We start from the raw sequence: 11,805 nt of genomic DNA, 5'->3' as shown, positions 1-11,805 counted from the left end.
GCCCAGGCCGAGCGCAGGGCCGGACGGCGGAGCATGGAGCCGCGCGCGGGCTGCCGCCTGCCGGTGCTGGTGGAGCGGGTGGCGCCCGGCGCCCTGGTGGTCACCTGGAGCTGCGGCGAGCGCCGTTTCACCGGGATCCTGCTGGACTGCACGCACGGGTGAGCGCCGGGGCGGCGTCGACGCCAGGTTTCCGGACACGGGAGCGCGGCCGCTGCCGAGCGCTTTGCTCCAAGTGGGCGCGCGTCGCGCAGGGCACGGGCGCAGGGAGCGCGCGGGGCCCCAACCGGCTCGGCAGCCGCCGTTCGCGCACTTTTCTTTGTTAGGACGGGCCTGGGATCCCGTAGGCGTCAGCAGGGTCGTGAGGGTGGGGCAGTCACCTGTCACCTGGCCCGAGCGGGAGTGTGTCGGCTAGAGAAGTGCCCGGGGGCCGGGGAAGGGGCTCTGCCGGCAGGGGAGCACGGCGAGCTGGAGCAGACGCGTTGGCGTCGGAGCGAGCGCCCGGGGTGCTGGAGCCGAGTTCAGAGCCCCGCTGTCCGGGCGGTGGAGGGGTCCCAGCTTCCGGCCTCCCCGCACCTGAGCGCGGGGCCACGGGGAGGAGTCAGAAGTCGCCTGGATACGGGTCACGTGGCAGCGAGCTGGGATGAATGATGAGGCGTTAATCCCTGCGAACACCCCGGGCTTGTCTTTCGGGACAATATTTTCAACGTCCACCGTCCTGCTCCCCCCCCCCCAGCTGCCTCTTGGGGTGACATTCCCGCTGACGTTACCTCTTTAGAAGTGACCCTCACCCCACCCCACCCCGCGCCATCCACCCTGCTCCCGTCGACTGCAGGGACCGGCAAGTGGAGAACCTGGCACGGCGATTCCTGCCTACCCACGGCCTCCACCTCACAGTCCTGAAGCCACAACCGCCCTTCTCTGGGCTGCCCGCCTCCACAGCCTGTGTGGCTGTTTCCTGGAGAGGGGTCACCGCGGGAGAGGGTTCCCTGACTACGGGGCAAGTGTCTGTGCCATATCCTCAGCCCTGGAACCCCACCACGTCCTTGGGGAAGAACTGGGCTCAGCTCCCGTGTGTGTGTGTGTGTGTGTGTGTGTGTGTGTGTGTGTGTGTGTGTGCGCGCGCGCGTGTGTGCGCGCGCCACACTGCCATGATCCAGCCTCAGAGCTGACACCTGTGTCTTGTCTCCTGAACCTCCCCCAGTCCCCTCTTCTCTGCCACCCACAACATAGGGGGTCAGCACTCTGCTGATGGTCGTCAGAGCCTCAGTGTTCTGAGCAGCAGGAGGTGGTGTTTTGGAGCCCACTTCCTGGTGGACCCAAGTGCCCAGTGCCCATCTTTTTCTCGTGTGAGGCCATGGGGGGCTTTGGGGAGCACTGTCACTCCCCGGGGAGGAATCTTTGGGTTCATGTTCACCTGCCTTGGGGCAATGGAGTCCATGAGGGCAGAGGTCCCAGGCCCAGGTGCTGGCATGCACTGCGTCCTCCGGGGATCCTGGAGGAGGGTCTGCATAGTGAGGGTCACTGTGTACCACTGTGCCGAGCTGTCGCACACGCTGGGCTGCTGAAAGCTTGGTCTGGCAGTGTAGCCAGTTAAGGGGTGATGTTAGTCCCTCCGTGTCCATTGGCAGAGGGGACTCCCGTCCTAAGAGGCCTGAGCACATCTTTGCCTATGCTGCCCTCTTCGTGGCCCTCCTGTGTGTGCAGGCCTTCTATGCGAATGTGCCCAGTTGTCCACCAGCTCTGTGCTCACATGTGCTTATTGAGTGCCTGCTGTGTGCTGGGTGGGGTTCCTGCTGCAACAGTGGACACAGATGAGCAGGCTGACCCAGGGTGTGGGTACAGTCCCAGGGGACTTGAGCATGTGCCCAGTGACCCCTGAGCCACAAGGTGAACGACTGACCTCCTGAGCTTGGATGGGCAGGTGGGTGCCCGGGGAGGGAGCTGGCCACCATGGCTGGTCTCAAGCGTCTCTGGGGAGATAGCAGTATCTGAAATGAGCCCGTGAGCGGGCCTGGCCTGTGGCCTTGCTGTGAGGGAAGGACTTGGACACTGGTCAGGACTGAGCTGGTTAGAATAATGTTGGCAGTTCAAACCCCTTGGACCAGACTTCTGGCTGGTGAGAGGCTGATCAGGCTAGAGGTCCAGGCTGTGTGGTAGGACATCAGGTAGCCTAGTGCCTGGGCTTCCTGAACAGAGGGGGATTGGCTGAGACCCTGCAGCACGTGCTCACCCCCATCTAGCCCACAGCTGGTCTGGGAACACTTCAGTGAGAAGTCTCCAGCAGAGGGGCAGGGCTGGGCTCAAGTATCGAGATACTTGAGGCATAAAACCTGCCTATAGGCTGAGCGCTGCCATGTGGGTGGCAGGTCCTGGGGGACCTGAGTCTGCAGTGAGTGAACTGGGGGCTGGGCAGGCCAGAGCTGGGCGGGTGAGTGGGGCCTAGGGCTGCCTCTCCCATCTCATCCCTGAGGGTGAGGCAGGGGTGTGGCAAGCCACAAGTCCCATCTGAGTCTTACCTGAGTCCATGTCTCCTTCCTTCATCCTCCCGCCTCACCTGGGCAAAGGGGTGGTCTTGGTGTCTCTGAAGGGCTCTGGCCCCTGCCCCAGGCACCTGAGGGTGTGGTACAACTCTGTCTTGGAGTCCAATCCCTTAGAGGCTCTCGGATCTCTCAGCCCTGCCTCAGTTTCCCTGCTCTGAGTTGGTGTTTGCTTCCTGGTCCTCATTCTGTGGGGCTCTGTCCTGCCTGGTGCTCTGAGCCCTGAGGCTGGTCCAGCCCTGTCTCCACCCCACTGAGTCACCCTGACCTCTTTCCACCCTGGGTCAGGCCAACCCCAAGAGTGCACCCCCATGGCCCTGAGCACGGTTTGCAGAGTAAACAGGGTCCCACTCTAGGCCCAGCTAGGGCCCCGTCTCCCAGGGTGATCATATGAATCTGGTGAAGAATGAGTGTCTGATCCTCGACCCCAGTCTTGGGCCCCGGGGACCCTGCCCATGTTGAGAGTCTGCTAATTTCGTCTAGAGCCAACACCTGCTCCTTCAGGATGGCACCTGGTTGGAGGCCAGAGGTCCCTGTCCCTACGGTCTGATGGTCAGAAGCCCGAATGCCCTCCACCTGACAGACCCTGAGGACTTGGCTTGGGCAGGCCATGGCCTCTCCTTCCATCCAGTGAAATGGATGAGGATATCTACCCCCCAGTGTGGACCAGCAGCCACACTGACTGCAGAGGCCAGACTGGGTGTCGCCACATCTGGGACTGGGCCACCTACTATGTAATACCAGGAGGTCAGGCTGTGGCCTGGACTGTGGACATCAGGAAGGAAGTAGGGGAGCCTCAGGTACCCCCCCGAGGCCACAGCCCCCAGGGGCCCTGTGGAGCACGAACATAACCTGCTTTTGCATCCAGGGATGGTGCTGGCCTTGGGGGTGGGGCAGTGTGAGTCAAGCTGGAAAAGGCCACTCTGGAGGCCTAGACTCTGCTGTCTAGCCCCTAGGCCCAGAGCAGACTTAGAGGCCTGGCCTGTGCTTCAAGGGCTGGACAGTGGTGGTGGTGGACGTGGATGGGGTGGTAGAAGTGCCAGCCTTAGGTTCTGGCCACAGAGGATTTGTTCTTCCCCAGTGGATGGGCCAGTGGGTGGCAGGCTCTCTCCTGTCCGGCTCGGGCACACCCCAGCAGCAGTCCCCTGGCTGCCCTCTGCAAGTCCTAGGCTGAGGGAGGCTGCTAAGGGAGGAATCATTTGGAAATTGGAGAAGCCCTCAAACTTTGAGTGTTTCACTCTTAAATTCGAAAAGGGGCATGCAGAGTTTCTATCCCATTTTTCTCTTGGCTGAAAGTCTGTTTTTCTAAATAGACTAATTTTAGACAAGTTTGAGGTTTGGAGAGAAACTGTTGAAGAAGTCCAGAGCTCCCGTGCGCCCCTACCTCCACAGTGGTCTCTCCCCACTAACCTGTTAGTAACCTGTGTGGCCAGGGTTCATTTGTTTCTATTAAGGAACCAGTATTGATACATTGTTACAGTTCCCATCAGGGCTCACTCTATGCTGTGCAGTCCTGTGGTTGTGACAAGTGCCTGATGTCATGATGCCACCTGTCCACCAGGACAATGCCATACAGAATTGTTCCAGTTCCCTAAAAATGCTCAGGACGTCTCCCTCCTCCCCCACCTCTTGCAACTGCTGGTCTTCTGGCCTCAAAGCTTTTTCTTGGTTCAGAAAGGACAGATCAGGCACTTCTTATCCATGAGAATGTTCTTGAACTTTGTGTCTCACACCAGCCCACATTCTCCGTCCATTGTTTCTTTAGGCCAAGTGACAGTCATCTGGGGGCAGAGTAGGGCTGCTCCAGAAGTGTTACTTGTAGAGTGAGAAGAGATCCTTATGGAACCTGGGAAGACTGGGTTATCTAGGAGAGGCAGGCATGCGGTTGGAGCATCTTGCAGACAACCATCCCGCCTGAAATACCAGTGGTGTCAAAAGTCTATTTTGGGGCTTAAAAAAATAACTGCTTTTAGCTGTAGCAGTCTTAACGATTACAGGACATTTGCTAAGTGTGTGTGCGCCTGCTGTTAACAAGGGAGTGCTTGCCTGGCTCTGAGACAGCCGGGCCTCCTCAGGCCCAGGGCCCCTCAGCCAGGGTGCTGCTGCGGGGCCTCCCACCTTTGAGTCCCTCTCTCTGGAGGCTTTACCTGGCTCTGTTCCTCAGGGCTGGGAGCCTCAGGTGCTAACACAGTGACTGTGGGCCTTCCAGGTGGGGATGCCCTGGCCCCCTCCTTGGCCATTTATGTCACAGCCTTAGGGCCAGCCTGAGCCAGGTGAGAGCCTGCCTCTGTGCCCCAAGTGTGGGCTGGGGATGTCTGTGGAGCCTTAGTGTCCTGCCCAGAGTCCACTCTGGAGGCCTTGCCAGAAGGGGCCTGAGGGTTCCTGGGAGGAAGAAGGATCTTGTAGGCCTGCCGGGGAGGAATGACGACGGTGTCCCTGAGGACATGGGGACAGTAGGGAGTGTGGATGGTACCCCCCCTCAGTGTCCCTGAAGACATGGCATTGGGGAGCATGGATGGTACCCCCTAGTAACCCTGAGAGCATGGGGGCTGTGGGGAGTATGGGCCCCCCTACCATTGTCCCTCAGGGCATGGGGGCTGTGAACAGTGTAGATGCCCCCCACCAGTGTCCCTGGGGGCATGGGGGCCTGTGGAGAGCGTAGATGCCCGCCACCAGTGTCTCTGAGGGCATGGGGTATGTGGACCCCCACCAGTGTCCCTGGGGGCACGGGGCCTATGGGGAGTGTTAGGCATCAGAATTGTAGGCACACTCACACACTGTCCTTGTTGACATGTGGAGCCCACACAGGGCATGCTCTTGTCAGGCTGGGTGGGCCAGAGACCTGCCTGACACCCAACTCGGGTTCCCCCAGGCCCTCCCCCTGGGAACCGTCTGAGCTCGAGTCAGGGACCCAGGTGGTTTCTGGAGGCACCCTTGCACATACCACTTGGACCAACCTGCCTGGTCCCAAGAGGCCTTTGGGATTTCTGGAGTGTTTGGGAATTGATGTGGGGTCCTGGAGCCCTCTTGCTGCAGCCTCACACACCCCTTGTTGCCTCTGACCTACATGCCAGTCCCTGACTGTGGGGGAGGGTAGAAGGATACATGGAGTTGAGAGCTGTAGGAGGAAAGTGGGAAGAGTGTCGCAGATAATGTCATAAAACAAAACACGTGTGAGTGGCTGGGAAGCCTCTTGGCTTTGGAAACCTGCAGTCAAATTATAATTTTAAACAATAGAAAACACGCATGCGTGCAAGCATGCAGCTGTGCTGGACCACGGTGGGGGGGGCAGCCGATTGCGGGGCACAGTGACTGGTTGTGATCCTCATTGTCTCACACCTCCAGGTCCAGCTTCTTGGGACCGCCTCCACCAGCTTCGCGGCCCAAGTCTCAGGACACAACTGCCAGCCACCACTGTGGCCGGGCCCCCCAGGAAGGGGACAGCGAGGCCATTCATCTGGGAGCAGACTCTTCACTTCTCTGTGCCAAGAACGTGACCTCTGAGTGCCCCCCACCGCTGGCCCCACCACCCCCACCTGCTGGAAGCCAGCCCCTCTACCCTCCATACTTTGAAGACGCCCCCTTCCCACACCCCCTCTGGCTGAGGCACACGTATGGCCAGTGGGTGCCACAGCCCCCACCCAGGCCCATCAAGCGCACCCGGAGACGCCTTTCCCGAAACCGGGCCCCAGGGCGCCTCATCCTGAGCACCATCCGTCTACGGCCCCGCCAGGTCCTGTGCCAAAAGTGTCAGAGCTCAGTGAGCCCTGAGCAGAGCCCTCACGGGGCCGCCCCTGCAGCGCCCCCCAGGAGGCCAGCCAGCTGTCCTGACCTGGAGCCACAGCAACAGGAGGGCCCTCGAGTGGCCCCTTCGAGGAGGAGCCGCAGGGAGGAGGACCTGCCCGGAGAGCTGGTGCCCCGGAGCCCCGTCATCACCATCTCTTACAGCACGCCCCAGGGCACCGGTGAGGTGGTGAAGATCCCCTCCCGCATGCATGGGTCCCTGGAGCCCTTCCATCCCCCCCTCAGCGGCCACCAGGACCCCAAGGTGCCAGATGCTGAGCTCCAGGCTGGTAGGGACATGTCTCCCGCTGCATCCACAACTTCCATCCCCAAGCTGAAGTTGATGCGGCCAGCACCCCCTGGCCGGGACGCTCCCCCCCCCAAGATCCGCCTGAGGCCACACTGGCCGGGGACAGGTGAGCCAGTGTACAGGGCCGAGCTGGTGGAGGGCCTCAGCGGCCACCCGGCCAACACCGCAGCGCTCTTTGCCAACGGCTCGTCCCGAGACAGGATGGCAGACAGGTCTCCTGGCAACTCCAGTGAAGAGGAAAGCGTCACGTTCCCCCGGGGTGAGCCCAGGCACCAGGACCTGGCCTTTCTGGTCAACTACCCGATGAGGAAGGCCGATTCTGCCTGCGAGTCCGTGTGCAGTAGCGACAGCCCGGAGGAGTCCAAGGTGTCCAGCCCAGAGCGGGCAGCAGCACGGCCCTGTGAGCTCTCGCCTCGTGGCAGGGTGCAGGCACCTTCGTCCCCCAGAGCTGGGCGGCCCACAGTCCCGCCCCTGACGGTCAGGCTGCACACACAGAGTGTCTCCAGGGGTGTGACCGAGGACGGCAGGACGGTGGCTGTGGGGGACATCGTGTGGGGCAAGATCCCCGGGTTCCCCTGGTGGCCGGCCCGCATCCTGGATATCAGCCTCAGCCGGAAGGAGCAAGGTGCTCCCTCCTGGAGAGAAGCCAAGGTTTCCTGGTTCGGTTCTCCAACCACGTCCCTCTTGTCTCTTTCCAAACTGGCTCCTTTCTCGGAGTTTTTCAAACTGAGGTTCAACCGCAAGAAGAAGGGGATGTACCGGAAAGCCATTGCTGAGGCCGCTACTGCCGCCGGCCACGTGGCTCCGGAGCTCAGGGAGCTCCTGGCCCAGTTTGACAATAGTGGTCCGGAGCCCAGGTGAGGCTGCTCCCCTCCCCGGCTCAGCCTGTGCTCCTGGGGAGGGTGTCCTCCATGGGGGCCTCCAGGACAACTGACACCTCCACCCATGGCCTTGGGGACCTTGAGGTGACCTTGTGGGTGGTCATCACCATGGCCTGAGGGAGAAGGTCTACAGGAAGTGTTGTACGTGTGACATCAGGTCATTGGAGTGGGAGGGGGAGCAGGCTGCAGTCACCCAGTGACCAGGCCCCCACCACCTTAGATGGCATGTGTGCTCAGGGTGGAACTGTGACTGCCCTCGTCCACCCCCCATGGTCACAAGTGACTTCCCTCTGGAACCAGGCAGCCAGCCAGGTGGGGGCCTTTGTGCAGGCAGGCTACCTACTAGTGCCTGGATGTGGGGTGCTCTCAGGTTTGAGGGGGGCTGTCAGGGCGGGCACTGAAGGCCTCTGTGCTCAGCTCACAGAGCATTGACCAGTCCAGAGCGCATTGGGGGCCTGAAGACCTTGCTACCAGGAGAGTGACAGACCTCATGCTTCTAGATCCTGAGGCCTACCCATGGGGCCTCTGGGGAATCAGTTGGTCATCTAAGGGGTGCCCCGTCAGGCCAGGTCCACACTGTAGCCAGAGGCTGGGCCAGTGCAGTGAGGCTACACTACAAGGCCCCTTAGTTGATCAGGAAGCAGAGGGGGTCTGGCTCCACTGGTTTGCAGAGAGTGGGGGTGGGCTTCCACCAGGGGCAGGGCTGGGAGCCCTCAGCAGTGGCCTCTAGTGGGCCCTGTGGCGGACGTGGGAATCACAGGCCATGAATATGTGACAAGGAGCCCCTTCAAGGGACTTGGTGTGGCGTCTTGTCTAATCAGTGGCTGCAGTCTGAGTGGCAGCTGGACACCAGGGACAGCACTGAGCCACCCCGCCCACTAATCCGGGGTAATCACCTGTAAGCCAAGGAGAGGCAGCCTGTGCTGGCCCTGCCCCACCCCGTGTCCTCTGCCCTCCATGCAGTGTCTCTCAGGCCCTGCTCGCATCACTCCTGTTTATGGACGGGAAGGCTGAGGCCCAGGTGGCCACTTGGGTCAGTAGGGGGAGATGGTGGACCTCGGGCAGGGAGACTGAGGGCCTGTGAGTTGGCTGGGCTGTTGAGTGATGGAGGGACCCACCTTGTGGGGAGGGCTGGGCTGTGCAGCCCTCAGCACAGTGTCCTGCAGACTTCTGACCCAGCAGTTGTGTTGGTGACGGCCCAGCCTGGCCCTGTGGTGGCCCCTCCTCCTCCTCCTGACCCCGGGGCAGAAGCCTACCTCAGAAGGAGCCCGTGGTGACTCCTGTGAGTCCTCGGCTGCCTGGGCCCCAGTGACGTTGTGATTACTGGTGAAGCACAGCTGGGAATTTCATGTGGGTTCAGCGCTGGTCCTGCCCCCCAAGGCTGCTCCCTGCCCCCTCCTGTGCCTTGGCCGCGGCTCCCAGCATTGGGTGGGTCCTATAGCCATGGAAGGGAAGGGCCAAGGCTGGCTGGTACGTGGGAGCCTGGGATGGGATGCCTGCCAGCATGATAGAAGGGGTGCTCACGGCAGCTTCCGAACCGAGCGACACCCTCAGACACCTCTCCTTCTCAGAGGAACCAGCAGCTTCTTTGCCCCTCCCCCATCAGGCTCCTGTCCCTGACCCCTTGGGCCTCTGGCTCTTGCACGGGCCTATGCTGAGGTGGCCGTGTGCTCTGGGATGTGACCTCAGGGCATCAAGCAGAGGTGGGGGGACACCAGTGGCCTGTCTTCCCTAGTCCTCTGGGGCAGCACTCCCTGCAGGAGCTGGCTTTCTCTCAGGTCGTGGGGCTGGGGGGATAAATCAGGGTGGGGGGGTCTCTGGGATTCCCTCTGAGGCCTGAGAAGGCCCACGCAGGCCTCTCCTGGCTTCTTCCCACTGTGGGCACGGAGGTGTCCCTGGGCAGGTGAGGTGTGTGGGTGGCTGGCCCCCACTGTTCAGCAGGATTAGCACCCTCTGCCCAGCACTGGCTGCCCAGGAGGATACACTGGACTCGGGTCCCCTGTGGAGGCCGGCGTTTTACCTGCTGTACAGGGAGCTAACCCTGTGGTTCATGTGACAGTGTGCTCATCCTGCTGTCACTGTTTCTCTCTGAATCTTCTCATCAACCTCCCACCAGGAGCCCTGATGGCCTAGTGTGTCACATATTGGGCTACTAACCAGAAGGTCAGCAGTTCAAATGCACCATCTCTCTGGGAAAAGATTGAAGCAGTTCAGGCTTACAGCCTCCGAAACGTGGGGAGGGTTATGAGGTGAAACTCCAATAGGAGAGGATTGTTTCTCAAGTCCGCTTACACCTGGAAGCTTGAAGAAAAGGCCTTTCCCTCCACATTCCTGCTGGATTTCAGCATGAGTGAGACAGTCGCAGATGTGGGTGCTTTTCTGAGGTCCCACCATCTGCCCGGCACTGCCCCCTGTCCCCTGCTGTACATGATCTGAACAGCCAAGGTCCGGCGTCTCCTGCTCAGAGCTGACTCGTGAACGTAACCACGGATTTTTCGGCAGACACAGTGCCTGCCTGGTGTTCCGTGTGGTCCCCTTTGGTCCACTGTCTGGCAGTGACAACCTCCTGCGACCTCAGACACTGCAGGTGTCCTGTTCTTGTGCTGGGTAAACTTCTCTAGAGCAGAGCAACCCCAAACAGTCCAGATTTGATCTCTGGAAAGTCTGTAGACCAGGCAGCCTGTAGACTCGATCTGGTTTCGGCCAGGCCAGTGCTGTCAAACACTGTTCCCAAGTAAGTGTCTCCCATGTCTCAGTGACTGCCCATTTCTGTTCTCCCAGGCCCCCAGCACTGGAGACGTGATTGATCTGGGCTCCCCACTCATCTGTGAGCATCAGAGTAAGCAGGTCAGCCAGCAGAAGGTGCACAGAGCGGCAGTGTCCAGGGCGAAGACGGCCCCTCAATGAGTGGATCTGGGCTCAGGGACGCCTGCTGCAGCCTCTCCACTGGTGCTGGTCAGAGCAGACCCCCCTCACCACTCACAGGTGGGGGCTTAGCTCAGACCCTGCCAGCAGCAGAGACGCCTCCAGGACTGCCAAGTCCCACTGTCCTCTCAAAGCCTGTTCTGGGGGTTGGGAGTGTCCCCCAGAAGTGTTGACATGGACCAGGGTCCCTTTCTCCCTTTACCACTTTAAGACCGAAAGAAGAGAGAGCATCTGTCCTCCTGGCCGCTGTTGACCAAGGAGATGAATAAAGGAGCCCTTCTGCAGCCTGTGATCTCGGTTCCGCCCGCCCTGGACATGGAAGCCTTCAAGGGGCTGGGATCACACGTGTCCAGGCTGAAAAGGGACCTTGAAGTGTGTGTGGCATCTCTGGTGCCACCTCAGAGCCTCAGTCATCCATGGATGTTCCCCGCCCTCCGCAGAAGCAGCCTGAGATGTGATCCAGGCAGGGTTACAGGGCCTGGGCCTCTCCCAGCCGTGGGGCTCTGGAGTCTGACTGGCCTTTTGCCAGCCCCTCCCCCGTTTCTACTCCTCTGGCCCTTGCAGCCTGACAGAGGGTATCCAGAGACTTGGCCCTCCCACACTGACAGCCCCTCTGCCCCTTTATCCAGCTGTTAGTGCTTGACCACCTTGAGGGCCTTAGGGTCTGCCACCTCCACCTGGAACGCCCAGCACCTCTGGGCCCTCCTGGTCTTGGCTCCGGCACTCCCTGCTCTCGGCCTTGTCTTTCTGCATTGTGGCACCCCACGCCCTGAAATCACCCCTTGACTCATCTTCACTCTGAAGATTTGTCTGAATCGGCGGTTGCCTTCTTAAAGACTGAGGGCTGGTAGCTGAGGGTCCCTGGTGTCAGGATTTGTTGCCTCCCGGGCGCTGCAGATGCCACCTCAGGTGACACTGGGGCCTCTCGAAACAGTGAGTACTGTGGTCTTTAATCTCTGCAGATGCCTCTTTAAGTAGCAAGTTAAGTTCTCGCAGCTTGACTTCACTCTGGCTCTGCCCTGCTCATCTGTGACATGCCACCTTTCCCAGAGTGGGGCACAAGCCACACTGAGATCTGGCAATGCCTGTGTTCCCTAGTGACACCCACCTCTGTCCTGACCTCCTGCTTTCTGCCCCTCTCTGGGGGGGTCAGGGTGCACAGCCCACACTGGCCTCAAACTGGAGACCCTTCCCCCGTTAAGGGTCCAGCACCTTGTCAGTGTAGGTGTGGACATCAGGAGGAGGGAGATGGTGCACCTGCATGCCTGCTCACTGCCCAGTCTGATCAGCCATGGCCTTCTGTCTGGGTCTGCTGGCAGCCCCTCCAGGGGAAGGAACGTGAGAGGGGAGGTGGCTGGCGCACACACAG

General features: G+C 60.7%; 1 protein-coding gene across 1 annotated transcript; it reads left to right on the top strand.

Annotated features, from left to right (window-relative positions):
* Window positions 1–33: 33 nt before the first annotated feature.
* On the top strand, window positions 34–10,418 carry PWWP2B (PWWP domain containing 2B). The gene is made up of 5 exons (XM_006880120.1): window positions 34–158; window positions 5,883–7,487; window positions 8,475–8,544; window positions 9,952–10,098; window positions 10,293–10,418. The coding sequence occupies exons 1-5, from the start codon at window positions 34–36 to the stop codon at window positions 10,416–10,418; spliced, it is 2,073 nt and encodes a 690-aa protein (XP_006880182.1).
* Window positions 10,419–11,805: the final 1,387 nt, after the last annotated feature.

Source organism: Elephantulus edwardii, unplaced genomic scaffold (genome assembly GCF_000299155.1).
Source record: "Elephantulus edwardii isolate Elephantulus edwardi_28Jun2011 unplaced genomic scaffold, EleEdw1.0 scaffold00006, whole genome shotgun sequence".
NCBI classification, from domain to species: domain Eukaryota; kingdom Metazoa; phylum Chordata; class Mammalia; order Macroscelidea; family Macroscelididae; genus Elephantulus; species Elephantulus edwardii.
Note: the sequence above shows the minus strand (reverse complement) of the source record. Positions and strands in the feature narration are given on the sequence as shown.

Coding starts and splice junctions, on each gene's coding strand:
- PWWP2B (XM_006880120.1), top strand. CDS start 34: ATGGAGCCGCGCGCGGGCTGCCGCCTGCCGGTGCTGGTGGAGCGGGTG. Junction 7,488..8,474: donor AATAGTGGTCCGGAGCCCAG/GTGAGGCTGCTC, acceptor CCCTCCATGCAG/TGTCTCTCAGGCCCTGCTCG. Junction 10,099..10,292: donor TGCGACCTCAGACACTGCAG/GTGTCCTGTTCT, acceptor CTGTTCTCCCAG/GCCCCCAGCACTGGAGACGT.